General features: G+C 35.2%; 1 protein-coding gene across 3 annotated transcripts in view; it reads left to right on the forward strand.

The window, feature by feature from the left end:
* AP3B1 (adaptor related protein complex 3 subunit beta 1) overlaps nt 1–16788 on the forward strand; it is a 254664-nt gene that overhangs the window by 203852 nt on the left and 34024 nt on the right. For all 3 annotated transcript variants that reach the window (XM_032404142.1, XM_032404143.1, XM_032404144.1), the window contains exon 23: nt 15149–15380. In XM_032404142.1, the coding sequence (XP_032260033.1) occupies nt 15149–15380 (232 nt within the window). The remainder of the gene's footprint in view (nt 1–15148; nt 15381–16788) is intronic.

Below are 16788 nucleotides of genomic sequence, written 5' to 3' on the forward strand. Positions count from 1 at the left end.
CAGTCGGTTAAGGGTATGCCTTCAGCTCAGGTCATGATCCCAGGATCCTGGGATCAGTCCCAAAACAGGCTCCCTGCTTAGCAGGGAATCTGCTTCTCCTTCTCACTCTCCCTCTGCTCTTCCTCCCTGCTCGTGCTCGCTCTCTCTCAAATAAATAAAATCTTAAAAAAATTAAAAATCTGACTTTTTTTATTGTGCTTGTTTCAGAGAAAGGTGACTCTAGAAAAAATTGTAACTTTTTAAATATTTTATTTATTTATTTGAGAGAGAGAGAGAGATATAGAGAGCATGGTGGGGAGGGGCAGAGGCAGAGGGAGAGGGAGAGAGAGTCCCAAGCCAACTCTTTGCGGAGCACGGAGCCCAATGTGAGTCTCAATCTCATGACCCTGAGATCATGACCTAAGCTGAAACCAAGAGCTGTCCATTCACCCAACTATGCCACCCAGGCACCCCAAAAATTGTAACATTTTAAAGAGTTTCTCTAGGATTATTGCTCTTATAATACCTACCCACTCTCTCTCTAACCTAGATTTTCATTATCCTAAACTTGTTCTGCCCCACCCAAACCCTCTCATATTTCTCTTGTTCCTTCCTTTTCCCCCGTTGAAACTTCTCTGTTTTGTGCCCTATCACCCAGGTGTCTGTGACTAGTACTACTTATAATAATCCCCTTTTGCTTCTGTAGAACTTATATAAAATGTTTGTATTTGCGAATTTTATCAGAAAGACTGATAAATACTAAAGAGTAAGAGGCAGTCTCGTGTAATAAGCAATGCATTAAACTGGAGCCTTTGGAAGACAGTTCTTTTTTTTTTTTTTCATTGGTTCTCAGTACCTATCAGTTAACCAGATTCATCAAAATCAACTCAGTGTGATCATTAAAATGTAAGGGATATTTAGGGGAAGGGATATTTTTTAAAAACCAGTTCTCTAAATGATTCTGACAAATAACTATCCAGGTTTGAGAGACACTCAAATTTATTAGTGTCTATGCCAGTTGAAACTTAAATCTAATGAGAATATACTATAGAGGAAACAGAATTTTTGATGCCTCTCAGATCATAGATCAGCCATTGAAAGATACATGCAAACAAACATATGCTATAGACTCCATGGATAAGTTTTATGACACAAGAATTCAGAACAGTAGTTTTTAACTAGACATCAAAATTACCTTTATTAGTTGCCTGTTGCTGCTGTAATACATTACTAGAAACTGGGTAGTTGATAACATTGCAAATTTATTATTATCCTACAATTCAGGAGGTCAGAAGTCCAAAATGGGTCTCATTGAGCTAAAATCAGGAAGAGTTGGGTGGATAAATTGGGGCTTGAACTGAGTGATGTGTTGAGGGTAGTGTTTGATATTTAAACCATATGATTTATTATGGTACATCACAAATAATGATTTATTGTGACTTAGGTAAATTATAAAGAACTAACAAGTGAGTTCTGTGTGCAAGATTGGCAAAAAGTAAGGAGCACACTAAAATTTAGAATTGGGATACAGTGTATTTGGAGGGCTGTGCTTTTAGACTTTTTAAAGGCTTATTTTTTCACAAAGTGTTTTAGGTCTAGGAATTCCTGTTCTTAAGATGACAGTTTTCTGAAAAGACTCAACACGAGAAGAGATGGAAAATTGTTTCATATTCTGTGATCATACCCCTGGAGCTAGTTCTTTTTTATGTGAAAGATAATCAGACCTAACCTGTCTCAAACCTTATTGGCTATTTGACTTTGTACAAGTTTTAAACCAAATGGTTGACTTAATATTTCTTGTCCCTGGGAGCTGAATGTGGAGAGGAACCCTAAGTGTCCACTGCTATCTCCTGGTGGGGTAAAGTTTAAAATGAGAGGCATAGTGGGTAGAAATAGTTTAATAAAAGACAGAATGGGAGCTGAAGTTAGATTTTGTTGTAAGTTGGATGGAGAGTTAACTCAAGCCAAAGTGGATGGATAGATGGTAGGACTACATTCATGCCACAGGAAATCTTAGAATGACTTAGCAATGACTTCTTTCCTGTTTTCGTGATATCTTCTTCAGTAAACTCAGAGAAAACAAGCAAAAGGTACTACAGTTCAGTGATAAGGTGGGTGGGCAATATCCTGTGTAGAAATGGTACTGTGTTCTTGAAGAATTGGATTTATTTCTGGGCAGTGACCTTTTTAAAAGCAATACATCGTTCTCCATCCAACAAATGCCTGCCGTGGCCAATAATATGTTGGCATGTCCATTTTCAGCTTGTAGTACAAAATAAATGAAAGCCAAGGACATTACAATTGGGAGGGAAGAAGAACTATTATTTAAAAGGCTTTTAAATGATGTCACTATATATTCTTTTAACAACATCCTCTAAAAGCCTTTGAAAAAAATAGTCCCTTCCTCCCTCAGTTGTTAACAAAGACCGTACTAGGGACTGTTCTTTAAAAGGCTGTTAAATGGTGATACTATATTTTTTAACATCAACATCATTTAGAAACCTTTTAGAGAACAGTCCTCTTCACCCACAACTAACAGAGAGAAAAAAAGGACATGGGGGAAGGGATTACTTTTTTAAAGGCCTTTGGATGGTACTATCAATAAATACAGCGATATTGTTTTAAAAGCCCCTCTCCAATGGTGATTCAGCTTTTTGATACGTACTTTTAACCTGATGACCTTATGTTATCTGACAGATTGATGTTTTAACGTTGACTGAAAACTCAATTTACTAATAATCCCAATAATGCCTTTTCTTGAACAGTTTAAAAATCAATTTCACATACACAATCTCATTTTATACTCATAAGAACTCAGTAAAACAGACAGAATATGTATAATTAGCCCCATTTTACAGAAGAGAAAAACAGAAGCTAAGTGAGGTGGTGAATTAGCTAAGATCTCACCACTAATGTATGGCTGAGTTGAAACTGTAACTCAGGTCTCTTGACATCTGGTCTAGTGTCCCATCCAGCTGCCTCAGGTTACCTTCATTACTTTTTTTTTTTTTTAAGAGATATTCTGCATTGTTCTTTTCAACATGTTCAAATTCTGAGTTAATTCCTTATAACTAGAATAAAAGTACGATTCTATAATTTCAGTGCTGAAGATAGCTATATAGATACTAGAGGTTTTATTAATACTGTACCACTGATGAAATAAAAAAATGTAAAATATGTCAGAGCGTAGTAGTCTTCCTCTGATGTTATGGCATTCAGACTTCTCTTGACATTCTTTTGCTTTTTAATGTGCTTATGAAATTACCACTTAAAATCCACTTTTACATACATACCTAGTTTATTAAAGAAGTGATATTTTAAACATAATTCTAACCTCATTGTATTTGCTTTCAGAAGTTCTTTTGACTAAGGATGCTGATTCACAATTAAAATCATATTTGAAATAGTTTTCTCAATTATTATTAATCTTTGGAAAGAAATAATAAATACTAGTTCTTCCCACTTCCTGTAGTTCTCTGAAGGAGAGAAAAAAAAATCTCCCCACTAGTTTGCACAACTGATCTTTATTTTCCTTTATCATAAGGAGTATTTTGTATTTATTAAAAAAGGAATTGTAGCTTATTGCTTGACAGAAATGACACTTAAAAATACTAAGTTCTAATCTTAGTTCTGCCACTATTTTTTCACTTGTGCTAATAAACACTGTCTTTAATAATAATTAAAGAACACTTTCATCTACAAAACACATTCATATGCAGTATCTCACTATATCCTCTTAAAATCCAGTGAATTAGGTATGTTACCCTTTATTTTACAAATTCAAGCTCAGAGAAATTAAACGATTTTCTTCTCATCAAATAACTTGAACATCTTCTAACGTAAAATCTAGTGTTTTCTTTCTTAAAACTGCCAACCATAACTCTGCCTGACAATAAGGAAGTCATAGCCTTCATTGCTTCTGAAGAAAAATGGTTCACACGTCAAAATTAGGTATAACTTGCAAATACATGAACCCCTGCCAGAGTACAGTCACCTAGACCCCAATCCCAGGACTTGATCCAGAAAATTTCATAGTCAAGTGACCTTAACAAAGAGAAGGCTGGGTGATCAGTGGGCTTTGCTACCACAGACATGGACTCCAAAGACTCTATGGTTCCTATGTGATAAATCAAGTTCTTCTTCCCATCCCTACCTCCTCGCTGAAGAATTTAAAATATTTATGCAAAGATCAGAAAAAATATGTGTGTGTTCTTATGGTCTCAAAGGACCTATTTCCCCATCCTCACCCTATGTCCGGAATTCCTCAGCAATTTATGGTACACCTGATTGGCATCTACGATATAAAGGGATGCTTTTCCCCTCTATCAGATTCAAAGAAGGCATCACTAGAGGGACCTCTTATTTAAAATTAAAGTAGCCATAGGGGTGCCTGGGTACAGTAGGCTGAGCGCCTGACTCTTGGTTTTGGCTCACAGCTCAGGTCCTGATCTCAAGGTTGTGGGATCAAGTCCTGCATTAGGCTCCATGCTCAGCATGGAGTCTGCTTATGACTCACTCTACCTCTCCCCCTCTCCCCTGCTCACTCTCTCTCAAAAATAAATATTTTTTAAAAATTAAAAAACATTTAAAATTAAAGTAGCCATAATAATACTGCCTTTCCAATTTGTACATCAGCTAAGATACTTCTTTTCCTTCCTCTATGACTTCACCTAGATGAGATCCATGTCCCTCTGTCCCCTAAGTTACAATTCATTTACATGGAAGCAGCAAAGCCAGTATTTAGATGCAGTGGTCCCAACTGTAAAATATGTAGAACAGCTACCAATTTCTCTCATTTACTTTTACAAAGTACTGTTATATAGCCTAGTTTTTCTCTGGGAATCGCTATTTGGATCTTGCTGTCCTACTGGAAATATTCTCAGCATGACCTCACTCATAATACTCTGTAATTCTGTCCTTGATGAAATCACTTATTACCAGCAAGATTGTTTGTGTGAAGCAACTGTTGCTTCTGGGTCATTCCCTTGTCATCACATTCCTTCCTCCTAAGGGGCCCATCCCATCTTACTATACCATCTTACCTTCTTTGTCGTTCTCATCTTGAGATCCCTTCATCACTAACCACATTCGTTGAAAATCTTGGCATCTTAGACATCATTAACAACCTGTGCATCTGTAACCTCACAGCCTCTTCATCTGTTCAGTTCTGGTAACTTTCACCTGTACTGGATTTTAGCCACACACTCTTATTTCAACTCTAAAATCTTACCTTTCTTACTTGGGCCTTTTATGTTCCTCAGATCCTTCACTCCTCCAAATTTGTTTTAATGTTCGGCCTAGGTTTACAACAACCTGAAAGATAGGCAGTAGTTTCCCCATTTCACAGATGTGAAAATTGAGGTTCCTAGAGTTTAACTTTTCTAGTGTCATAGGGTTATAAGGTAAGCGTTAGTACATTGCACAGCCCGAGTTTCAGCTCTAGTCTATGTAGCTTCAAAGCCTGGCACTTTCCACCAGAGTTTGCTGAGCACATACGGGAGGTACACTTTAAGAAAATGGTTTTTTGCCCTAAGATTGATTTATTTATTTTAGAGCGAGAGCATGTGGGGGGGCGGGGGGCAGAGGGAGAGAGGGAGAGAATCTCAAGCCATCTCCCTGAGCATGGAACCCAACGTGGGGCTCAATCTCATGACACTAAGACCATTATCTAAGTCAAAATCAAGAGTCAGATGCTTAACTGCCTGAGCCACCCATGCACCCCAGAAAATGATTTTTATAGGATTATGTGGTACAGATTGGAGTTTAAGGAAATCTAAAGACAGGGAGACCAAGTTCCATGGGCAGGCAGAAGTAAGAAGGGAGCAAAAGATAAAGAAGAACACCAAATTATTAATTATGGTTCAGTCTGAGAGAGATTTTACTTATTTGTCGACACAGTTTGAAATTATTTTTAAGAAACATGCATTACTTTTGCTATTTTAAATAAACATTTTTTTTAACGTTTCAAGTATGAATGATGACCTGAACTAAGCTGGTGGTAGATGGACAGCAAGGAAGGAAATGAATATAAGAGACATCAAACTTGTCAACTAATTGTTGGAAGTAGGGAGGGTATCAAAGATAATGCAAGGTTCTGAGCTTGGTTACAATGGAAGAGGGCACTAAAATTTTCTTTTTTACATTATGTCATTGATATCAGAGAAGGCAATAGAACTACTAAGATCAAATGATTATCACATCTATTAGATAACAACACATAATTGTTTTGTACTTATGTAAAATATCCTGGTTCTAATGAAAGTCATTGTGATCAATTATTGGAACCATTTTTGCTAAACTCTTTGAAAACCAGATTCAGTTTTGTTTTTTTTAGCACCTTAAACCAAATGTCAGAAAGGAAATAAAAAAAGAATAGCAGAACATATCTAAGAATAGAATGACATATCTTTATCCATGGTTCTTGAACATTTTTCCATGAAAGTGGTAAGTAAAAGATCATGTGCATTTGGATTTCAAATTTATAAAAAGCATTAAATGTATTGACATTGAAGCTTATGGGTTTACTATATAGATTTACTTGGAGAGGAGAAAGAATAGGATATTATTATAATCTCCCCCCTCATCTCAATACCCATATAAACTGAATACATCCCATAATAGGGGGGTCAGCAAACGTTTTTGTGGAAGGCCAGGTAGTAAATATTTTCAGCTTTGCAGGCCACAGCCACTCAGCTCTACCACTGTAGTACAGAGCAGGCATAAGACAACATGTAAATGAAGGAATATGGCTGTATCCCAATGACAGTGGACTGGATTTGGTCCACAAGTTGAATTTGCTGATGCCTGCTTAACACCATGCATAAAGTAAGGTACTCATTAAATGTTTGTTGATAATGTATTCAGATCTTTCTGCAGATATATTTTTTATAATATATATTGATTATTAGCAAAATAAAGAGGTAAAAAAAAGTCTGTTTTTCACATATATATATTAGTAAAATAAAATATGAGAAATTAACATGATTACTTTCTAGAATACCCAAATTTACATGTGTAAAGAGGAGGTTATCTTTAGGATTATAAACCATTTGCTTAAAGCAATATTTGATGGAGAACGGACATATATTTCTTTGAGTTTATGTTTATAGGTAGAGCTAAGAGTTAAGAAAATTTGCTTCCCCCACTTTTTTTATTCTTTACTAAGTACTGGTGTCAATACTATGGGTTAAAAGTAAAATAGACTCACTTTCTACAGTGTACTGAGTAAAGAAGACAATACTGTAGCTTTCTGCATTATAACTCTTATCACTTGGGACATATATTGGTTAAAATACTAATTTTAAACATGAAACTCTCTCTGTTGTACCTATTTTCCGGTCATTTTATAAATCATAAATCTAAATAGATACTGCTATAAAATAAGCCAAACAAAACCAGATACAAAGAGAGAATTTTATATACTGCAGATCTTCATATTTTTGAAGTCCAAAAACAGAATAGATTGATAATACTTAAACATGATTAAGTGACTAAATGTGGATTAAAGCATAAAAAGCTGGAAAACATTGTTTTTATAAAGCTTTACATGGAAGTGTTATCTTTGAAATAGTAAAGCAAATGTTGAATAAGGTTTATTCTTAGGCACTTACTTGATAGTCCATGTTTTATTTTTCAATTCTCATTTAAATTTTATAATTCAATCATTTTGAACGGCTATGTTCAAAAGAAGTTTTACAACTTTAATCTTAATAATCTCAAAAAAAAGCAGACATGCTATGTCATAAAATAACTATTAGTGACTAGTTTGTATCCTATAAATCTAACTTGAGTTGATAATATGGTCCATTACCAGCTAACTGCACAGAGTATTTTTCATTTTACACTCTTCAGTTACTTTTTAGTGAAGTGTTAAAAAATATGAAGCTTTTCTCCTCTCTAAAATTGCACGCTGTCTGTCTGTTATTAGGGAGATAACAGCTCTTATAAATGTTTCAGTAAGCGCTAAGTAGACAGTTATGTGCACTCTCATTCCACGCTTATTTGCTTACTGTAATAAACTGATAAAATATGTGTGGTTTGTCTCTGTGTATCTACAGGCATCATGAGTCACATAGATTTCCTTTCGAAATAATGTTGTGTCTGCAGAATTGATTGGTTATTTTCATAAACCATCTAAAAGTACACAAACGACTTTTATTATTTAAACATATGCTGTGTAAAGATTTGTAGAGGATTATCTCATTGTAACTTGATGCTTTTTGTTCTGTTAACTCTGGAAGGAGGCTTTTTATTTTAGAGTTATTACAGTTACTGAACTAATTACCTCCTCAAGAATTGTAGTGAGGATAAACCATATCATTTGCTTATAATGCAGCTAGCTTTTTAATTCTTTGAATTATAGTTAAATAATTAAATCAAAACTAATGTTTTCAAATATTGTCTTTTATAGTATCCTGTTATACAAGTTTTTTTTTTTTCTTTTATACAAGTTTTAATATTTAATGGGAAGTAATGCTTTTATCCAAACCGGATATTCTGAGACTGATTGTATCATAGAAGTCCTTCTAATTAATAAGTTGTTCTTTGTGTGTGCCTTTAAGAAATAATTGTATGTTGGGGCACCTGGGTGGCTCAGTCATTACGCGTCTGCCTACGGCTCAGGTCATGATCCCAGAGTTCTGGTATCGAGCCCCACATTGGGCTCCCTGCTCAGCAGGAAGCCTGCTTCTCCCTCTCCCACTCCCCCTACTTGTGTTCCTGCTCTCACTATCTCTCTCTCTCTCTGTCAAATAAGTAAATTAAATCTTGAAAAAAAAAAGGAAATAATGGTATCTTTTTGTTTATAATTACATGTACACATAATAGAAAATTTCTAGTCAAGTCATATCCTAAAACCAATAGATATTAATGTTGATAATCTCCACTTATCACCAGAGTATGCTCCTATAAGACTGTAGTATTTGTAGGAACAGTGTTATAATTGAGTACCCAGCATCAAATAAAGTATAGTTAAGACCAACACTAGAGCTATATTATCCACAAACCTCTATAATCATTTAAAATAGTAAAATTATGCTTTGAATTTTGAAAATGGGTAAAATTATGCTTTACACATTGAACATAAAAGTGGGGAATAAATGGGATGACAGATAATAAACATAACAAATAAGCAAATTATATTTGTAGTGTTAGAGAAGGTATTAAGTGGCTATAGAAGAAGACAAAGGGAATCAGATGGAAGAAATGCAAATGGTTAAGCCTCATTAAAAAGGTTACATCCGAGCAAAGATGAATCAGAACTGAGTCACTGTGAGTATGTGGAGGTAGTACACTCCAGGGAAGCCTTGCCACGGGCCTGTGGTGGGAACATCACTAGTTTGTGGAAGGAATAGCAAAGAAATCAGGGTGGCTAGAGTGGAGTGAGTCACGGGTTCAACAGTAATTGAAAATGAAGTAAAAGAAACAACGGGGCCAGGACATATGGGGCCTTACAAACCTTTATAAGGATTTTTGGCTTTTATGCTCAGTGAAATTGGGAGCCATTGGAGGATTTTGAACAGAGGGGTGACATGAAGTAACTTTATTTTTACTGATCCATACTGGCTATTGTGTTCAATCTGTGCTCAGTAGGGTACAAGAGTAGAAGCAAGGAGACCACTTAGAACGCTGTTGGAATAATCCAGATGTGAGAGGGTGGTGAATCAGACCAGGATGGTAACCGTAGAGGTAATGAGAAGTGATCAGATTTTACTTATTAGTTCATTCATGTAATTGTGGATTCCTCCCTGATCTCTCCCTTAGGTGCCAACTATGACTTTTGTGTTTTCTTAGTGTACTAAGTCTGTGACTGTCATGGCATTTGTCACACTGGTTGATTTACATAGTTCTCCCCAGCTAAAATAAACTCTTTGGGGACTGGGATACTCTGTCTTTGTCTCTGTATCATAGCCCTTAGTGTAGTGGTTGACACAACTCAATAAATGTTAGTTGAAAGAGTGAGTAAGTTAATGATTAGTAGTTACTTTGCATTTGAAATAGTGATAATCTTATTGGACAGGGAGCCTGGGAATACCCAATTCTTGGACAAGACCACCTTTTCCCCAAGATGCCCATGGGAGACACAGAATCAGAGAACAAAGAAAGGCAAGGTGGTACTTTATTTTTAGCAGTGGCTTTCCTTTCTGACCTCAGTGTAGAACTCCAGTGACTTAGGATGGCCACATCAAGTACTCCTCTTTCCTATGGAAGATAGGACTAAGTCGTCTTGAACCAAAGCAAGCTGTTAGGTTGAACCATATGAATTGCTAATTCAACTGTTTTGAATTGATAGATTCATGTGGTTCAACCTAATTAGAGGCTATACCTGAGTCTCTGATCTCTCCATTCCATATCTACTATGGCTTTAAGAAAAGGAATAAGAAAACCTATTCTTCCACTAGGAGTTTATTCCCTGCTCCCCCAAATAGCATCCTGAAATCTGACTAATCCCAATCAGTAGTTGGTTGGAGGAATTAAAAGATAGAAACCCAATTTGAACTAGCTCAAACAAAAAAAAGGAAGGTACTAGAAAAGGAATGCTGGTGTATTTCACAAAAAAAACAAGCTTTCAGGAAGGGCAAGAATGTGTCAGATTCAAGAAGTATAAAAACCAAAGATACCAGCAGAACTCTCTGTCTCTCATCTGTGCTTTTCTTTGAAATTTGCTTTATTTCCTGCAGAACAATATGGCAGGAAATGTGACCAGAAACATTAAAGTTTTAAATCTCAGAATTTTAGCCACTTGAGAGAGACAGGTTTGACTAATCAGGTCCCAAACCCAAAAATCTTGGGAAAGGGACTCATTGGGCCAGATGTCTCTTCCAGAACCAGTTAACTGTGACCAGGTCATGAAGTGGCATAAGAACATGCAAGCTCCATCAAGAACTAAATGTGGAAAGGTTCCTGGAAGATAGTAGGGTGTGTTAAGCAAATAATCCCATACATAACCCTACAGGGTAAAATACTGAGGAAAGCTCCCTCAAAAGAGCAGCACTTAGTCATGAACGAGATAAAAGCAATCATGAAACATGTAATTATTCTTAATCTTCAGTGTCATAGAACTTTCTTGACATCTCATCGTCAGTTTATCAGAACACATCATTATACTTAAGAAACTCACAGAAACAATCAGATCATAGCATGGACTTTCATAAAGCAAAGTAAAAAAAAAAAAAAAACTAGTTTCTACTATTTAAAGTAGTATTTTCATTAGCAAAGCCACTAGCTCATATGGTGCTACTCTGCACATTCCAAAAAGGCACCCTTGAATGTAAGCTCGATTTTTAGCTCATGTCCACCCCTCAGGCAGTTGGCCCTACCCATCTGTTTATGGTATCCTACTAAAAGTTACTTTAGCTATTTGGAATAAGTGCATGTGGGAATTGTTGAGTGACCCCCAAAAAATGGGTATGAAGAACTGTGAAGGATATGAGATGTTAACCCTACTTGCAAGCAAACAAGTTAGCCTAAGATAATCTCATGGATACTGGTGAAAGACAGGAGACTGCTGTGTCAAAGACAAAGGGCAGTTTATTACAGCAATAGCAGTAGCCAGAAACATCATTCATGTGCCTCTTCTCTAAGCCCCGGTTCCCACAGGGTGACAGGATGAAGGCCACGTGATGACTCCACGTGTGGTGTGTTGCTTTACAAGAGAGGAACCTCTACAGGAGAAGATCCCAATCTTTTATAAAGAGCCCTTAGCAAATCTGTCCCAGCTTTGCCCTGGAGGGAGGCATTTTCCTGTTTCCAAAGGCTGTTTGCTCTACAAACATCCTTGAAAAGATTTTCAGGAGCCAAGTTGTTAATACCTTTGCTGAGAAGATGTTCAAAAACATGGGAGACTGCAGAGACTTGTTTCCCAACAACAACAGAAGGGAAGGAGAAGAGGAAGTATGTAACATGTGTGCCCCTAGATGAGGAGTCAGCAAACTTTCCCTGTAAAGGGTCCAGATAGTAAATATGGTAAGCTCTGCAGGTACTCAACTCTACCAGTAAAGATGGTAAGCCCTGCAAGTACTCAGCTCTACCGCTGCAGAGCCAAAAAGCAACCATCAACAATATGTAAATGAGTATGGCTGTATTCCAGTAAAACTTTATAAAACAGACAGCAGGCCATTATTGGCTTGTGGGCTGTAGTTTGCCAACCCTTACCTAAGATGATCTGTTTTGTTCAAACTTGTTAAATATCTACCTTTTTTTTTTTTAAATAAGCCCTTATTTTCACAACCCAAATCTAGGTCTTTATGTAATTTATTTATTCCCTTTACCTTGTATTTTGTACATTTAGTAAGATTACTGATATTTATAAAATGCAAAGTCAGAAAAGCCATTCACAGTGTTTACTATCTTAGAATATAAACAGCCACAGATCATACATGTTTCTGGAATATAGATATCTGATGTACAAAATATTGAACTAAAATCTTGCTTTCACATTAGGATTAATTGTATTGCATGTAAAAATTGTTGAAGGATTTATGGAGCTTACTGGTTTTATTGGACAAAATATCACCTATGTAATTCATCTAGATAGTGGAGGAAGTTAATATGATCTGTCTAATCTTAGAAAACAGGTTTAAAAAATCAACATTTCCAGTTAGCCCCTTTCTATAGTTAAAACGTATGTATTATTACCACGAAGTGCTATTTATGAGGCTGTTTATTGAGAATATAGACCTCTCTATTAACCTTTAAGGATTGTCAGAGAGGACCTTTTTCAGATGTTGAATTTACTAGATAATGCTTCTTGAACTTGAGTGAGTATGGATAGAATGAGTGGAAAAAATTATGTATTCCTTTTGCACATCCATTAACACTTTTTAGCAATCATAATAAAGATACAGAATTTTGAGACAGGGTAGAAAAACATATTTGCACTATGTGTCCCAGGATTAGACTGAGAGAGAATCAATAAACCAACCAACACATGTTGCTGGTCTTATGTTACTTAGGGTGTACCCTCCTTATATTTCTAAGCCCCTTATATGATCTTTAAGTGCTGATTCCTAGCTGCTTGTAAACCAAACCCCTGCTTCTGTTCTGCTTTTCTTCTACTACTCTACACTTGCCTCTCTCCAGCTTTAAACTTTATTTTCTCATATAATGTGTTGCCCAAACTTTTATGAGTTTTCATAGAGGAAAAACTGGCTTCATCAGCATGTATTTAATGATTTAATGACAATGTGTTTCTGGAACAATGAAGAATATAAAATAAGAATTACTGTCTCCAGTATGTTATCATCTAATTAAAGGAGTAAACATAAGATACTGAAAAATATGATTATACAGTTGAAGGCTTGTGTTTAAGGTTGATTATCATAGCCTCAGTGACATGGGAATTTAAGATTTTTGCTGAGTATAAATTTATAAATATGTGTATATATACTTGGGCAGTCAAACACACACATACATATTCTGTATCAGTTTTCTTATTTTTATGATGTCCATTATATCTTTAAATGAATGTTCCCTGCCAAGGATTGCTGTCTTGGATTATGCTACTAAACTCTCCAGAATTTGTAAAGGAAATAGAACTTAGCATGAGCAATGAAACAAATGAGTTTTGAAAATAATTTTTATACATGGAAAAGAACCTAAGCTTAGAAGTGGAAGTGCTTTGAAAACTAAGTGCTAGACTGCTAGCATCCTCAAAAGGCCAAAGTAGAATGCATAGGCCAGTTGCCCCATTACTTTAGATAGCCAGAATTTAAAATGTACTTAATTATTTGTTATGTTTTAGAAATAAGCTCTTTTGTGCATTTTTAAGATGATAATTTTAAATTGCTCACTCTTACAAGTTGAGCTTTTGGAGAAGGAATACTATATTTTAATGATGCTTAGAAGACACTGCTTATCATTTTGTGTATATGATATTTAACTCTTAGATTTTTGTTGATGAATTTTAAATAACTAATATTATTAAGTTTTAATGTCAGGTATCATTGGTATGATGAACATGTTGAATAGGTTAAAATGTACTCATAATAGAAAATCTAGTTTGGGAGAGCACACTTGTTAGGAAAAAGTCTTGATTAGGCCTGTTTAATTACAAATTGATTTTTTTTTTTTTTTTGAAGCGTGCCATGTCAGGTCAAGCCACATGCAACACTTTGACTTGGAATGGAAAGATAGCCATCACATGATTTTAGAAAGGACTGTGTTTCTTCACCTAATACGCTCCCTCTGAATCCACTCAAGATTGAGGAGAGAATTTAACTAAAAGAGGCTAAAATTCAACAGAAGGATATAAAGAGATAATTAGCCAAGAAAATACTGGTGGGGTGGTAGGGAATGGAGTGATACAAGACACTTTGTTTTGCCAAACAATTGAATCATATTGTAGGGTTGTAAGAAATAAAACAATGTGGAACTGGTTTAACAACTCAATCAAGGTCCAAAAATGTCTCCCATATACATTAAATAATGAGAATGTTTGCATTTACAGGTCACTGAGGAAAAGCTAATCATTAAATGATGTTCAGACAATTGGTTAAGTATTTGAAGAAAAAAATTAAGTATAGAGGTCAATATATCTAAATCAGTTCCACACAAATTAAAAATTGCAACCATGAAAGCTCTAGAAGAAAATATAATAGTTACCTGAGCTCAAAGTAGGGAAGATCTTTTTAATCATTAAAGCAAAGGAAGAAACCACCTTAAAGGAGGTGATAGTCTTCATTTTACAGTGAAAGAAATTCAAGGTGAAAAATGTTCAAGGAATTGAGATTGGAAATGAAGGTGCAAGATGTTCGTTATTGGTAGATGATACTATCTTACCGTTCAAAAATCTGAGAAAATCAACTGATAAATTATTAACACTAATAAAATTAGCAAGATGCCCAAATGTAGTGTACCTAGGAAAAAAACTAATGAAATTTATAAACTCTAAAAAAATTGAATATACAACAGCTTATTCTTATTAGGCACATATTACCAAAATATTTTAATATATGTTGCAGACTACAGAAAAATGTTAATGCTGTTTTGAAGGTATTTTCTTTACATTTTTGTATAATTTCTGACTTAATATTTATGGGTATGATATTTGTTACTGTGGCTTATATAATACTTTAGGAAAAATAGGATAGTTAAATGTGTAATTTTTAAATATTTTCTAAGAGAATAACTATAATCACTAATTCATCTTTGTTTTTCCAATGTGCAATAGGTCAATACTCCTGTCTTTGTACCAGTGAAAACTCATGTGCTGCTTCATCGGATGAGTGGAAGAGGACTAGCTGCCCATTATTTCTTTCCAAGACAGCCTTGTATTTTTGGTGATAAGATGGTCTCTGTACAAATAACACTGAATAATACTACTGATCATAAGATAGAAAATATCCACATAGGGGAGAAAAAACTTCCTATGGGAATGCAAATGCATGTTTTTAATCCAATAGGTAAATATTAATTCTCATTTAAAACTTTATATCTGATATTTAAATATATTTGTTTTAAAAGCAAAGTGAAATACATATTATTATTTGTCAATTTAGTCAGTTTATATTTGTTTTCCCGTTTTAAACTGAATTTATCGTTCAAAATGAATGCACTGTTTTGTTCTTAGTGAATCAGGTGCCAGCAATGGTAAAATGTACCAGTAGTGATGAAAGGATGATGCATCTGAAGAAACAAAATTGCCTCTCATTTTACTGTCATCACCTTCTCTCTGCTTCTCTTCCTGGCCAACTTAATTCCCTGCCTGGGTGTAGTCTGCCTTTTTGAATCCTGTCTCCCCTTCCCTGTTTCCTTTCCCATTCCATAAATTGAAAAGTGAAGAGAGCAAAGGCTGAGAGGATGCATGCTATTCTGTTTGTCTTCCTTTCCAGGCATAGACTAGAAAATTGCCCATAGTGTATTACTAATATTTATACACATCATATTTTAAAATATTTTTAATCTGTTGCTACCATTTAGAAATTAAGATGTTTTTACATTAAAAAACAAACCCAGAAATCTCACCTTTTTTTTGGAATGAAGCACAAGATCTGACAGTCCTGGTCCTTTATTCCCACCTGCAACACCACCACCTGATGGAGAGGGGGTTGCCACTTAGATGCACCATGTGCTTTCCAGGTGACCTCTGTGCTCATCAACTGTCATCTCCTTCCATTTTTTAAGTATTTTACCAGAAATATACCTTTCAAAAATTAAGTGTAACAATTGTGTGTTACTTTGAGTTTAATGTAATAATTAGAATGTCTACCTCTATTTTTTCTGTTTGTCTAAGTGAAAACGGTGCTAGAGTTTAGTTGGGAGAAGCTTCAGGCAATAATATCAATTAAAATGGATGTAAGGTTTCTGTCACTGAATCCTTGAAATGTTATCATCAGAAAGGTCCAAATAGTTCCTTTTTATATTTTTTATTTTTTTATTTTGTATTTTTTATTTTTTATTCACTTTAAGTGAGCAAAACCTTTTAAGCAGGCAATGGTGCCTTCTTTACTCATTATTTCATTGTAACTCTTCTATTTTTCTTCATTTTCACCCGAGCTCTTTGACATTGTTGAATTCTCTCCTATAGTTTTCATGATTCATTCAGTAAAAGAAGTCACTCTTTGTGTTACATTTTTATACAAAGGAATAAAACAATTCCTAACAGATGACATATGGTAGTTGTTTATAAGCAACCAAAGTAGTTAAAGTGACTTGACTTTAGAAACCACTTTTTTTTTTAAGATTTTATTTATTTTATTTATTTGAGAGAGAGAGAGACAGCGAGAGAGAGAACACAAGCAGGGGGAGTGGGAGAGGGAGGAGCAGGCTTCCCGCGGAGCAGGGAGCCCTATGCGGGGCTCGATCCCAGGA

Source organism: Phoca vitulina, unplaced genomic scaffold (assembly GCF_004348235.1).
Source record: "Phoca vitulina isolate PV1807 unplaced genomic scaffold, GSC_HSeal_1.0 scaffold6, whole genome shotgun sequence".
NCBI classification, from domain to species: domain Eukaryota; kingdom Metazoa; phylum Chordata; class Mammalia; order Carnivora; family Phocidae; genus Phoca; species Phoca vitulina.